Consider the following 14,575-nt stretch of genomic DNA (forward strand, 5'->3'; position numbering starts at 1 on the left):
TGTGCCTGGCCTCAGTTATATATTTAATACTCATTTATTTTTCAGTAGGTATATTATACTTCAATATAATTTATATTAAAAAGAAAAAAGTTACTGATATGTATGCTGAACGTCAATACGATTTACATTTAAAATGTCACTGATAAAATTTCTGGTTTGTCCAAAGCAAAACTCACTTGTATTCATTGGATACAAGTTTTTATTGGGTGCTCATCCTACATTTTTCTGCTTTAGTTATTATCTGCCAAGTATTTCTATTCTGTTTATGAGGAACAGCCCCTGATGGGTCTTGGGGAAGTCTGTGGAACCTTCAACAGAAGTGTGGACATGGGCCTGGAGCTATTGATGCTTTCTCACTGAGCACAATGATTTGAGACTTTATGGCCATCACTCAAGTCCCAGGCCTTCCATGGGTTATTGGATAGGCCATAAAATCAATGACCAGGGACTAGATCTATAGCTGCTCGCCTCTTCCCACCCTTGCACTGAAAAATTCCTTAGCATCATTTTAAGTCTCAAATGAAAGAGCCAAGATATTGCTCTTCCTGTATACCCAGTTCCTAAACAAATAGTAGGGAGGAGGGATTGGATTGTGGGAAGAAGTATATGGCTATTTTTAGCTTCTTCTAGATGTTTCCATAGCTACCTGCCTGCAGAGATTTAAGCTGAAGCCCACACAGATGATTTTTGGGCTCCCAACCCCACCTCTGGTGATTCATGAGCAACACAGTCATGTCCCAGAAAATCTCGAGAGCTTAGGAGGAGAAAGAAAAAAGGAGAGGCATAGTTTGCAAAGACATGCATGATCAGATCCGGTAGCAGAATAGCCGGCCGCTATATTCAATTGCACTGAGAAACATTGACACTAAATTGCCTGAGATGTTGGTGTACTATCCTGGAGAGCTTGTCAGAAAAGAAAATGCTCTTGCTACCAGAGGATGTTTGGCTTTGGAAAGAGAAATTGAAACTATGTGGTCTTGGAACAAAATTTGAAAAGTGCCCCTCAGGGCACCTGGCAACAGAGTGGACAGATAATCAGTAAATGTGGGCTACTTGTTTATCCTCTTTTCTCTGTGGTCTTGGAGCGTGGAATATTGTGGTAATTCAGAATCTCATATTTAGAACGCATTTTCCCTCTATCTTCTTCATTATCTATTACCAAAAGTCAAGTGTACTCTCACTATCAATCATCGTCATTATCATCCTTTAATTTTTCTAGCTTTTCCATGCAATTAAGAAGTATCACATACTTAGACAGAATTAGAAAACAGAGGAAACTGGAAAATTTTCTGACTCCAACAATTCCCCTTCCAAAGACAAATGCAAGTATGTTGATTAACTCTTTATGGCTGTTTTGAAGTTTAAATATTTGAAACCTTTTCAAAACACAGATACATAATGAAAATGTAACAGATATCCTTGTTCCAGTCACTCCATTTTCACACATGTAAACATTTTTCCATATTTGCTTCAGAAAAAATAAAATATTCAGTAATATATAATATAAAATAAAAAATTAAATACTAAAGATATAACTAAAGTCTTATTTTACTTCTAAAGTCAATTCTTTTCCTTCTTCCAGATAATCACCATCCAAGAGTTAATATGTATCATTTCTGGGCATATTTTTTCTGATAAATAAACAGATGTAGATAGATGGATAGATATAGACAGACATTTTGTGGAATGATAGGTAGGTATAAACTCCTCCTTTGTAAAACTCACCAGTCACTATTAAAAGCACAAAACACATACACATATATTATCTCATTTAAACCTCAAGAGAGCCCTTAGACTGTATTATTCTGAGTGTCCCACTTTATAGCTCGGGTGTCTACAATGAACAGAATTTAAGTTATTTGCTTATGATTGGTTAAACACTTAGTAGCACAAGAATTAGGCTCAAATCTTGGAGACTTTTCACTAATCAGACCACCTTTTTGTCATAAATTTTGGTTCAGGGTTTATCTTTGTAGAGCATGAGTGAAGAAAGATGAGTTCTAGAGTTTATTATCTTGTATTTCTGTGAATTTGTTATTTTCAGTTAGGATGAAAAATGTTCTAAGTCAAGGAGCATATTTTAAACTACTTGGCACCCCTCTAGGTTATTCAGATAATCAGACAGTTAGCAAAAGCGTAATTAATAATTGTTGACATGAATTGACGACTCAAGAGTAGTTAATGAGATAAGGACATTAACTGAGCTGACTGTTTCCCCTGTACATATCTGGTAAGCATTTTAAATCCTAGGACAGTTCTCATTCTAGGCTTCTTACCCAAACCTGCAACCATTCTGATTACCACCATTCTTTTCTTCCTGTATTTTGTGGGTCCTCTAATTGACTTTGAAGTCAATGAATTGTGAATAAGATGAGAGCAATGAGAACAATAGGTTTTTTTTTTTTCAAACAACAAAACAAACACAAAATAAATCCTTCCTGGCATTGCCTTCTTGGGCACAGGTGAAATAAACAACCTTGGATTATTTGGTGCTATTTATTTCCTACCAAATAAGCAAGAATGGGTTTCTTTATGCCAATTAGTAGATGAGTTTAGATTAAAGGCTATATAAAACTTGAGACATTCCTGGAGGGAAAATAAGGAGCAGGCAGAAGTTGTCCATTCTGAGAATTCATTATTACACAGAAGACTAAATAGGTCACAGAATCCTTCCTTTTGTGTCTGGGAATACTGAGCCTAAGAACGGTCTAGGCTGATGGGCTGTGGGGTCTCATATTTAAACTTTCTCTGAGGAAAGAGATAATGCACTGCCTTGAAGTGCCTGCTCCAATTCTTCCCTGCTTTGAATCACTGTCATAAACCCTAAACTTCTCCTATGTTCTGCAGTAGAAATAAATAACACAGATGAATTGCTCTTCAGCAAGAAAGATCAGGTTTCCAATTCCTTTTGTTACACAATGTAAGACTCCAATCTAAAGGGGAAGTCAGGGGGAGTAGGGGTCTGGAACTCACCCCAACTATTCCCCATCCACTCTTAGCTTTAGACCGAACACAACCTCTATTCCTAGACCTGGTGCCTAATTTAGTCTTAGCCCTGCGTTGCACTTGATTCACAGTTATGATTACCGGTTCACCCTAAACCCGCAACACCCCTCCAACAACCACCTCGACCTTACTTCTAATCTTTAGGCCCAATTCAAATCCATCTTCCTGTCTCTGAGTTTCCAGGAGTTGTATCTGTTAGCAAATCCAACCATCAGTCACATACCACCCCATTGCCTGTCCAGCACTTACCCACAATCCTGCAGCCAGTCTTCAATTTTATTGATTGGATTCCCTAGAAAAGTCAGATACTAGATCACTGTGAGAACTGAACGAAATCAGACCTCCTCCCTGCAACTAATTCCATTCCACAAGTTTATTCTTACATAAGCTGCGTCATGAATCTTTTTTCCTACATAAAGCTTTTCTTTAAGATATGAGAGGAATACACCGTATATAAAAATAGTGGATATTTCTTCTCTCTCTCTGCTTCTTTTCTCCCTTCCTCCCAAGAACCTGGAAAGTGCCCAAGATGTCAGGCCCACTGCTGTCTTTTGAGAGTTCCTTTCCCACAAGGGTGGATCCTTCTCATTTAAAAAGAAAAAGAAAAAGAAAGACAATCTTGTTTTTGTGCTTTTTTGCTTCCTACCAAATAAGCATTTATTTCCATCAGAATTTTTGTTTTACTCTTATGACTGTGGTCTCATTTGAACCTCAAAGAAGCTCTGAGAAGTGTAGGAAAGGTACTACTATTTCAACTGGACAAATAAGTCTTAGAGAGGTGAGGGACTTCCCAAAGGCCACACAGCTTGTTAGTGACAGCATTGTGGCCAGAGTCTAGGCATCCAGCTTGTGTGTGGTCTTGTTACACAGACAAAATAGAAACACCGCAAAGCATTCATAGAGAACCCCCAACCTCGGGTTCTTACAGAAGCTTCTCAGGATGATGCAAAAATGTGCTTTTCCCTTTTTCCTAATCTTATGCCTGTCTCTTTCTCACATAACTCATATTTTGTATTACTTTAGCTTTTCTCTTAAACATATTTAAACCAGTCAAAACAGCCCTCCACGAGGGCCTCGCTAAACAAGGGACCTGTTCACACTCTGCAGACCTGGGCCTGCTGTCACCTTTTACCACCAGACAACATAGACATCTGTCTGATGTTCATCTCTTACCTTCTTGGAAAACGTCATCCAGGCTGGAAGGCTCAGGATCTGGGACATCCTGCAGGGCGGCGGCAGCCTCCTCTTCTAGGACCTGGGTCTGCCAGTTACGGCTCTGACGGAGCCAGGCCCGCCGTTTCTCCCAGGATGTGGGGCTCAGCACAGAGTCCTCCATGGCCCTGGCTCAGACTTCAGAGCCTCCCGTAACAGTAATGCTGTCCTAAGAGTTGAAAAACAGCGATGCTCCCTCATCCTGTGCTCAGAAACCACCATGATGCTCAGGGTTGCCCCCGAATTTTCCTGTCTCTATCCAAAGGAGCTTGGTCTCTCTACACATTCAAGAGTAGGGAGGACATCCCTAGCTCATTTTCTGTCTCCCTGCAAAAAAGGAATGCTCTGAAAACTCTAAATATCAGGGTAAGTCTTTCAAGTCAGTAAGTTTGAAAGCTTCAGACATCACGATTTAATGGATATTAAGAAAACTCTTCTGACTTAAAGAATCTCAATTTCTCAGGGTAGCTGAAATGCTGTATTAGAAAACATTTTTTCTTTAATCCTTAAGAATGTTGTCTACCAGAATCTTCCATTATGACTAAAACATGTATAAGTTTAAAATGTATAAAATTCATTTATTTTTTAATCCTCATCAAGACGTATGAAGAAGTAGAAGGTCTCAACGGTGAAACAGATTTTCTAAGGTCCCACAACCAGGGTGTCACTCCAACTATAGGAATTCTAGGTTTGTTTGTTTAGTTTTTCTCTTGATTTTTTATGTTCCTGTTTTATATATTAGGAGTCCACATGTGACTTATCTCAGAAAAAAATACCCTGTGATTAAAAGCAAGGAGACACTGCCTTAACCAATTAGCAGCCAGCACCGTCAGGATAATCACTTTCTAATTTGTCAACCTGTGCTTCTACCTATGAATTTATTCCTCAGCTCATCAATGCAATTACTAATCCTATAGATTCATATTTCATGTAACATTACCTAAACATGCCTGTATTCTTCCAAGAGACACAATGATGGCACTAGATACACATTCAAAGAGGAACAGAGGGGAAGAATCATTCAATTGTCCAAATAGAGCTTTAAAAAGCTTGAGGCTAATGTAATATTCATTGGCTCATACTCTGTTCTGCTGCCTCTCCCCCGCTGGCCATACTTGCATCCCACCTCACTGAGCAAGTAGGAGTGGGGCTGGAACTCCCCAGGTCTTATCCCCCTATTCCCTCAAGCTGCCATAAACAACTTCATCTTAAGAGCTACACTTTTAACTATTGGAATAAAATAAAATAAAATAAAATAAAATAAAATAAAATAAAAATGAAGACTACCAGTTTACAGAGACTTCTGTTCCTCCAACACTTAAAACCATTAGTGAGGCATCCAGTGATTTAGGCACTAAAATAGCTTTTTTGAAAAGAACATCCTGAACATAAAATGCATTCCTAGGGCAATAAAATTGTTTTTAATGCCGCTGCTTGTTACAGACAAAACATACCTAGGAAAAAATAGTACATAATTACTGTTGTCTGATCTAAATTCCTTCACTTCAGGTCCGTCCAAGACATATTTTTCTTCCAAGTGAGACAGTAGTTAGCACTATGAGACTTTGCTCGTTAACCCTGGGTACCTGGCTGTTTGTCTGCTGCCTGTGCCTTTTAGAGAAAATTAAATCATTAAATTAAGTTTGTGTCATAAAGAAGCCTCAAAGAAGAGTAGCAGAGATGACTTGCTATTCTCTGGTCAGAGCTGTCGGGAGGAGATAAAGACAGGATGAAACTGCCACTAGAATGACCTTAGGACAAGAATCTAAAAAACCTTGATCAGTTTGTTTACCTAGTCCTGTGATCCGAAATATTTAATAGATTGGTTCCAGAACCCAGAGAAGAAAATCACAAAGGCTAACTTGCCTATTGTTTTTAATTTCCAAAGGAAATGGACCTCCCCTAAATCACTGGGAATCTTCAGCTCACAGAATATTTTTGGTAGTAGAACTCAAAAGGAAGGTAGGAAGCCAGGAGGGCAGGAAGGCAGAAGGGCAAGAGGGTAGGCAGAGAAGGAGGAAGAGAAGGAGGGACGGAGGGAGGGAGGAATATCTGGCTTCCATACTTTATTCTGCCACTTCAAATGGGATAACCTTGGAAAATTTCATCCCTTTATTTGGTCTCAGTTTGTCAATGAAAACATTACAGCCGTAATATTTGATGCGTCTGGTACTACAAACTTCTGGATGTGCCGTTTTACAGTCGAACCCCTACAATGCTTAGCACAGTCCCAGAATCTCACTAATTGAAATGGAGGTTGGGGCTTTCAACATCCTCTGTGATGTGAATCTATTTTACATTCTTCCCACATCTTCAAAAATATATCGCAATAATATAGGGTAATTTCCTCTGCATCCCCTGAAAATACTTACCTCTTTTTTTAACCTCAGTTTTCTCATATTCTTCCCCCTTTCTCTTCATCTTCCTCAGTCTTTGCCACACTCACCCTGCAGTGTCCAGCTTTTAACCAACCTCCTCCATGGAGCCACGCCTGGCTTCCACAGCCTACCTTAATCACTTTCACTGAGCTCTTTCTCTGCTTGAGTTTTTTCTTCTTAGGTATTATCACTAACATACTTTACATTTTGCTTATTTACCCAATTTATTGTTTACTCTTCTGATTAGAATACAAGCTCTAAGAAGACAGAATTTTGGGGTCATTTACTACTGTGTTTCTAATGCCTAAAACAGAATCTAACACATTGTAATAACTTAATGAATACCCATTGTCTAAATGAGTGAATGTCTAGAAGGTGACCGTTCCTCATAGGAGCCCAGTGCCTTTCAGAGTCATCAGAGACACATGCAGGGAGATCAACTTCAAAACAGTAACAATAAGCTGGTAACTACGTGCTTACTAAGCATGTAAAAACGTTGTGGGTTGAAAGCTGGAGTGAAGAGGGAGGGTTATTCTAAGACTTGTTTCTATCCTAGAAGTTCCTACAATTGAGAACAAAAGTTGTATTTTCTTGACTAGTCCCTGTTTACTGCCTGTCTCTATGTCCTATGTACGGAAGTTTTACTTAATGTTAATTCCTAAAGGAAAGTGCCTATGGAAACAATCCTTAATGCTTAAGAGTTCCAAAGAAAGGCTTACAAATAAATGGCAATTGTAGGTATGACAATAAAAAGACCAGACAGGTTAAGTGTTCACTGAGAATGACAGACATTTTCCTGGCAATTTGGGTGAGAATGTAATAATTTTTCTACTTGAAAAAGTAACAGTGATCTCAAGTCTAAAGAAAAGACACAAGGTAGATCTAAGCTGATCTTCACAACTCTAGCACACATGATAGGGGACTGGGAAATCGCACAAATAATTTTTTTCCCAATCTCAGCAACACTTGAGTTGTAGAAACCTGTCGATGGAGTGTTATATAGGATTAGTATAAGTACAGCAATATCAAGAGGCAAAAAGAAATGGTAGCGTCTGGTTAGTGGTAATAGGAGGAAGTTGTACTGCTGGGAGATAAGAAACTGGTTTTTTTTTTTTTTTTTTTTTTTTTTGTGGAAATCTGCAGGAAGCAGCAAATGATTATCAGACAAACACATCAGCCATGAGAGTGTTAGAGAGAATTAAAAAACGAGTGCACACAGATGTCAAGATAGCAGCTTTGTAGGTCTTGGGGCCCCTTGTAATAGAGACAAAGACATGAAGATGTTTTCTCCAAATACGTCATTCAAACACGTACACTGATAATACAACGGAGTTTGGTGCAGTGAAAAGAAAACTGATTAGAAATCAGGAGACTTGGACATTTTTCTGACTTGTCCAATTAATTGACTTATGGCATATCAGTTAGGTTTTTTATTAAGGTTTCAGTTTAATCCTCCAGGAAACGGATTGGTTGGACTCAACGTTTGTGTAAATTTACTTCCACTACCAATGTTTATTAATTTATTTAGGTGAGTTTGAAATACGCATAGGAATAGTACCCATAAAAGAAAGTGCATTTATACAGTTTCCCCATTAAAAAATTGGAAATGGGTCAGTGGTCTCTGGAGTTACTTCCCATTTACCAAATTCCCTTTCAAATTAACACCAACATATGGAGCTCCTGCACATGTGGCCTTCACACTGGATCCAGGAAACTGGTGAGCCTGAACATGAAGGCCATACGGGAACTTATATAGGGAGTCAGTCAGGTGCTACTCATTGACTGTCAACACTGCTTGAACTTTTCTGCTTCTTTGCTTTAGCTTATAGTTTCATCCACTTTCCTCTCTAATCAAACAAATTCTTTCTACCCTTTAACGGCCTACTTAAGTCATCTCCTTTCTCTGACCTACCTGTAGCAACTAACATCTATGCCTGCACCATATGCAACAAAACAGTAAGTGGCTACCTCTCTTGTCATCATTTACCACTACTTGTAACTTCTCCCCTAAACCCATCATAGAACATAGCACAGTACTTTGCAAGAGAAGGGACTCCATAAGTGCTGTACCTGCAGAGGAGCAAGAATCACCCTGGCACTGGGAAATTATCCCCAATTAGTATTCATCATAGGACAGGTGCTCCTGACTGTCCTCATGGCCTTGGATCCGAATGTACATTTTTGCACAGCTTGTAGTAAAGAGGAAAAAGGCTTCGAGCATAGTCTTTCCAGTCCTTTGCTGATATAACACAAGGTCACCCAAGTCTGACTTAATTTATGAAGCTTGAACTACCAAATTCTCCTATTCAAAAAAAAATATTTGCCAGTCTTTCAAGTTTTCATTCATTTCTTCATCAAAATTTCCTTCTGGAGTTCATCTGTCATCTCTCTTGATGCTGGCTTATAGTATATGATCATATTTGGTCTTCTCTGTGAGGATAGAAATACAAAGCCTGCAGATATCTGTTCTCCAATTTTCCCACGAAACTTAAGAAATTCCCACACTGGTACTATTGCTTCTTGCCTGAATCAGCCCAAACCTTATTTCTCCCCTCTGCTACCATTTCCAGCCTTTTGTTCTTTCCTCTTTTCTACATTTCTTTAGAGGTTCATTCCATAAATCCTTCTCCACAATCTGTCAAGAGTTCTGAAATCCTGTTACAGCCAAGTGGAGTAAGACAGAATTCTTGTCCTGAGGATGCTACAGTTAAAAGCAGAAATTGTAGCAGATAGGATTGAGGTTAGACAGGAGAAATATCCTCTACTGGTTTAAGATTAGGGAGTTAAGAGCTGTGAAATGAGTATCTTCCAACAAAAATTATTATTAGAGGCAGTAACTGTAGCAGCAGCAGAAAGCCTGTAGAGGTATGTCATAATTATGACATGAAGAATATCACCTATTTCTAGTCTCTGTTTTCCAAGGGAAGCAGTCTGGGATTCACTACATATTGACATGGGCAAGTCAAAGGTAGGTACTCATAATAACTGATATGTAGAGAGGACTGTATATGTATCCATAAAACTTTCCTGTAAACTGCTTAACTGAATCCTGACAACCACTTTAGAGCTAATCACTGTTACCTGACACTCATGGAGATATGTTACTTGTCCAAGGTCACGTCCCTGTAGTGCTGAGATTGAAACTCAAGTTGGTCTGACTCCATGTTATATAGTTTTTCTGCTGACATTACAATAAGAAAATGGCCCAATGTCACCATCCAATGTAATTTGGGATTTAAAAAAAAGGAGAAGTAGTTTTAGTAAATTCTCCATTTCGCATACTATGCAAGCTCTCCATCTTATAGTCTAGTAGAGAAAAGGCAGCATGAACACAAGGTAATTTATATTTGGTTCTGTGACAGTCTTAGTGCGGGAAGTGTTCCTTTGTTTGTGTTATTAGAATAGTTTCCTTTCTGACTCCAGCGAGGTGATTATGAAGCAGTTTAGCCTTCCTCAGGCTTACAGAGTGCTTTTTTTGGCAAAGGTCCCACTAACTTCCAATTGGGAGGAGAGAATCTGCCTGGAATTCCACATTACTTTCAGATTGTTGTGGCATTCAGAATATTTCATAATGGTTTGGGGCACCACAGAGCAATGAGAGCTGATACTGTCACAGCCCTGTGGTGGGGCCCCACTCAGTACATGGGGCCTGTCTGGGGAGTCTTGAGGAAAGAGCTGGGATAGTTGGGCTGGTGACAGGTACTCAGAGGGCTTGGGAAAATGGATAATTACCATTATTTGTTATAGACATATTTTAATATTTTAGCAACTATTAGCCTACCAATTTGCACCTGACAAATACCAGCTCTGCTTACAGATACTTCACTATGGGGAAATTTTCAAGGGGCTCAGTAAGGAAAACCAAAGCTTCTTTTACTTTAAAGTTCAGAGTGTTATTTAGAAATTAAAGAAAAGGGAAACTGTAGAAAGAGTTTGGGCCTTGGAATCAGAGTTAGCCTAATTTGGAATCATAGTTCTGTCTACTTCCTGCGTATTTGTCCTTGGTAACACTATCTTTCCTTCTATACCTAAGTTTCTTTTTCTTTTTCTTTTGTCTTGCTGTGTTACCCAGGCTGGTCTTGAACACCTGACCTCAAGCAATCCTCCCACCTTTGCCTCCCCAAATGCTGGAATTATAGGTGTGAGCCACCACACCTAGCCTATACCTAATTTTCTTCATGTGCAAAATAGATATTGTGCCAAATTAGTTGGGTGACTGGCAGCTGTAATCAGATAACATATATTAAGTCCCTGATGTATAAAGGTGGTGCTTAATAATTGATAGATATGATTATGAATCTGCCCTCAGTCCAAGATGTTCACTAAAGTTGAAACATCTTGAGGAATAAGGAAGGAAAGAAGGAAGGAAGAAGGTGTGAACAGCAGGGTACAGCTGACAGTATAAAACCAAGATGGTGAAAAAGATTTTTTTAATATGTGGTAAGCAGAGATAAAAAGTAAACAATGAAAAGTCTTTCTTTCTTACCTGATTCTCCAAGGAACCAGAGAGATTATCTAATCCTGGTCACTCATTTTGTAGTTGAGGAACCTAGAGAGAGAGGAGGGAGAAAGAGAGAGAGAGAGAGAGGAGAGAGAGAAAGAGAAAGAGAGACAGAGAAGCAGGCTTGTCTGGAGTCACAAAGAATATTAGTGGTTTTAAATGGGGACCAAACTCACAAGTTCTGAGTTCCAGATGCATGCTTTCTTCCTTTATATCGTACAGCCTTCCTCCTGCCACACTTGGTTTCCAAGGCCCAGTCCTAGGTTTGTCTTTAGTGCTCTGGGGGACATGTATGAGACAGACTTCTCTTCTCTTCTGTCTGTTTTGTGCCTATGCGCCAAGCAGTGCCTGTAAGTTGAGACTGAGAGTGAGAACCAGTGTGGGAGGAGAGAAGAAGGAAATGGGGTTTCCATGATGTGGCCCATAAGACCTTCTGCATCCACAGCCAAGATATACATCATTACCATCGCAAAGAGCTGTGGGAAATCCCAGAGCAGCTAACATTTCTCTGTTTGTGAACTGGGCAAATTCCACCTCAACCCAGGGGAATTGTCCCCCATTTGACATACCCTAATCTGCAACAAATTCACACATTCCTTCATAGATAAGAACTGTCTTCTAGCTCCTAACCCTCTTTAATGTCACTCAGGTTGGAAGATCATCAGAACAAGAATTTCCCAGAGAATATTTGAGCATTCTGAGACTTCTGTTGTCCAAGGAGCAGTTCAGTCTGCTCAGAGAAAAGGGGAGATGTTATTTGGTAAATAATAGAAACAAAAAATGCCCATTTATCAGTGGAACTCCTATTTCCCTCCCTTTTCATACTCTTTCTCCCACATATAAGTGTAGCTGAATAAATACTGAAAGAAGATCATCTAAGACCTTTTTCCTCTCCTTCCCTTTCTTTCTTACTTCCACTTTCAGGATATGAATTTTAAGAAAGGCTTGTATAATGCTACAGGAAATACTAAAGTTGTGTATTTGGAAAAAAATCCCATATTCTCAATGTAGGGAGACATCAAATATCTTCATTTGAATGGGCAATAAAGACATCAAGAATAAGAAACAGCAGTTTATCTGAGCTGATTTGTAGATGGTTTCATCAAGAGAAAGTAGGAAGAATGAGCAGATTTCTCAACCATTGAGTTAGCTCTGTGAATTTGTATCTTTAATTCTTCAGTTTTATCTCCTTGGTAATAAGCTCTGTCCTGCATATACTCATTTTCTTCTTTCCTGTTTTTCCTTTTCAATATCTGCACGCAATCTTCTTGTCCTCATCCCTCTGCTTATTTGACTGAACTCTTTTCTTAATCTAGAATCTGTGTTTAGGTCACTCTGCCTCAGGCCTGTGTGTGGTAGGGTACCTAGTACTGTGGGTACTGGAATATCCACTTTGGTCTTGTTCCTTAGGTGGAAAAGAGAACAGTTGTCAGTTTGCAGGTGGAAATAAATGTGTGATCTTTTCCCCTACCTGTAGCCCAGAAGGAACCTTGTAAGTCACAGTATTGGCTGAGACGAGACCTCCTTTTAATTCTCTACTAGAATCCAAATCATACACATTGAACTGAAAATGACAATTGGGCCTTCATGTTCACTACATAATGCTGAACCATAAATATTGAACTGAAAATGATGGTTGGACCTTCATGTTCGCTACATAATGCTGAACCGCAGGGTTCCATCTTAATTTTCAAAAACCCAAGAGTTATGAGGACATGTTGGTGGTATGGCTATATATGGTTTCTAAACACCCTGGGGTGCATGTGAATAACTCATATGTTAGATTGCTCTCTATCCCTCCTGCTATATCTTCAGCTTGTTATTTCTGATAATAGTCTAAGTAGAGACAGACAATAAATCTGACTTCCCTTCCTCCTCCTAACACTTCATGCTGCAAGAGAATCATACAAGATCTTTATCTCTAATCACTCAGCTGAACAACTGTTGAGTCTGATACTTGGGCACACAAGTTGAAGGTTCCTACCTCCAACCTCCCATCCTAGGTACTGCCCTGCACCATCTAGAAAGTCTCCTTAGCTCTCTACTCAGGACCACTTGTGGTATACAGAGGAACTAGTACTTCCCTGGATATCTCCTGTAAATGCTCACAGTCTTGTCAAATCAATTCTGTGGAACTCTCCTCTTGGCCTTGCACTGCCCTGGGGACCCACCTTTTCTCTTCCACCCACTGGTGAGCTCAGTGGCACAGAAGGGGGATGGGAAAACCCCAGGGTGGAGGATCTTTCCACTCCTCCATCTACCCCAAAACTCATGTAGGTGGTAACAGGCTCTGCCTGCTACCACTGGGGCAAGGGGTGTTGGAGGATCATGAAGCCCCCAATATTATGTAGGTCACTGAGAGGTCAACACATCCATCTATCCGTCTTTGAGATGTGAACCCTGAAATCCGGTCCTGACGGTGGCTCTCCATCTATCTTGAGCCTCCCAGTTAATTTGACCTTGCATCACTCAAGTGTGTACATCCTGCCTCATAGCTGACCTCAATATATCTTGCTGCAGTTTATCTCAACAAGTTTCTTCTACAGCTTCTGAAGAAAGAGGTCGTACCCATAGAAAGCAAAGTTGATTTCAGCCAGGTACTCTCAATGCTTGGAGCTATGGACACTAGAGTAGGGCCCGAAATGAAACCTGGAAACTTCTTCCTTGAGAACTTTTCAGTGTTATAATCAGATGGAAATTGCAGCAACAGTGAGTTCAGCAAGACACAGAGAAACTTTGCAGGTGAGAAAAGTAATAAAATTCCTAAAATAGTTATTTAAGTCATCAAAGAGACCCAAGTTTCGAGAATCTAGAAAGATTACCTCTCTGATAATAAAAAGAAAACAAACAAACGAAAGCAAAAGGCACCCGGTATCATTCTCCTAGGCATAATGATGGATGCTTTTAAGGTTGAAGTAAGAGCGGTGGGAGATTTTCTCCTGATTTTCCCTTGTCTTGATCTTGATAGCCTGATTTTTCTCTGACACGTTTCCTTCTTTCTCTTAGCATCACCCTAAATCAGTACAGCCTTGAAACTGAGATAAAGGCTGTACTTACCTGTCCGCTGGTAGAAAACTGAGTTTGAGGCAAAGCAGTTGTCGAAGCTGGGCCGAGGCCTTCACAGGTGTGGGCACAGAGGTGAAGCGAGGGAGAAAGTATCATGTTGTAGATTATGCCTTTCTCCCTGAACTCATTCAACTGCTGTTGCCTGCTCAAAAGGGGAAGCGGAAATGAGAACACACCACACACACACACATCCACACATGTAGACGCAGTCTCCGCCTCCCAGCCCAGCCACATCCTTTGCTCCGGCTCAGGAGACTGAGGGCAGGACAAACCATCTGGAGACACGGTGCTCACAACTAGGAAGACCTTCCTGCCCCAGAGTTGTCTCTGTCTTTCCAGAAAAACAGGTCTTTTCCTATTAAGGCAAAGGTACAGTCCATTTAAAGAGGTGTGTGCAGGAGTCTTCCTACCA

General features: G+C 39.9%; 1 protein-coding gene across 3 annotated transcripts in view; it reads right to left on the reverse strand.

Moving 5' to 3' along the window:
* Positions 1 to 14,329, reverse strand: part of TESPA1 (thymocyte expressed, positive selection associated 1) — a 34,430-nt gene extending 20,101 nt beyond the window's left edge. The window contains exons 1-3 of one of the 3 annotated variants that reach the window (XM_011970047.1): positions 14,155 to 14,329; positions 4,180 to 4,387; positions 3,256 to 3,298 (exon numbers count right to left, since the gene is read on the reverse strand). In XM_011970047.1, the coding sequence (XP_011825437.1) occupies positions 3,256 to 3,298; positions 4,180 to 4,342 (206 nt within the window). In that variant the 5' untranslated portion in view covers positions 4,343 to 4,387; positions 14,155 to 14,329. Of the gene's footprint in view, positions 1 to 3,255; positions 3,299 to 3,389; positions 3,512 to 4,179; positions 4,388 to 11,273; positions 11,339 to 14,154 lie in introns of those variants that run through there. The other 2 variants (XM_011970048.1, XM_011970049.1) reach the window with 2 other exon arrangements.
* Positions 14,330 to 14,575: the final 246 nt, after the last annotated feature.

Source organism: Mandrillus leucophaeus, unplaced genomic scaffold (genome assembly GCF_000951045.1).
Source record: "Mandrillus leucophaeus isolate KB7577 unplaced genomic scaffold, Mleu.le_1.0 Scaffold927, whole genome shotgun sequence".
Taxonomy (NCBI): domain Eukaryota; kingdom Metazoa; phylum Chordata; class Mammalia; order Primates; family Cercopithecidae; genus Mandrillus; species Mandrillus leucophaeus.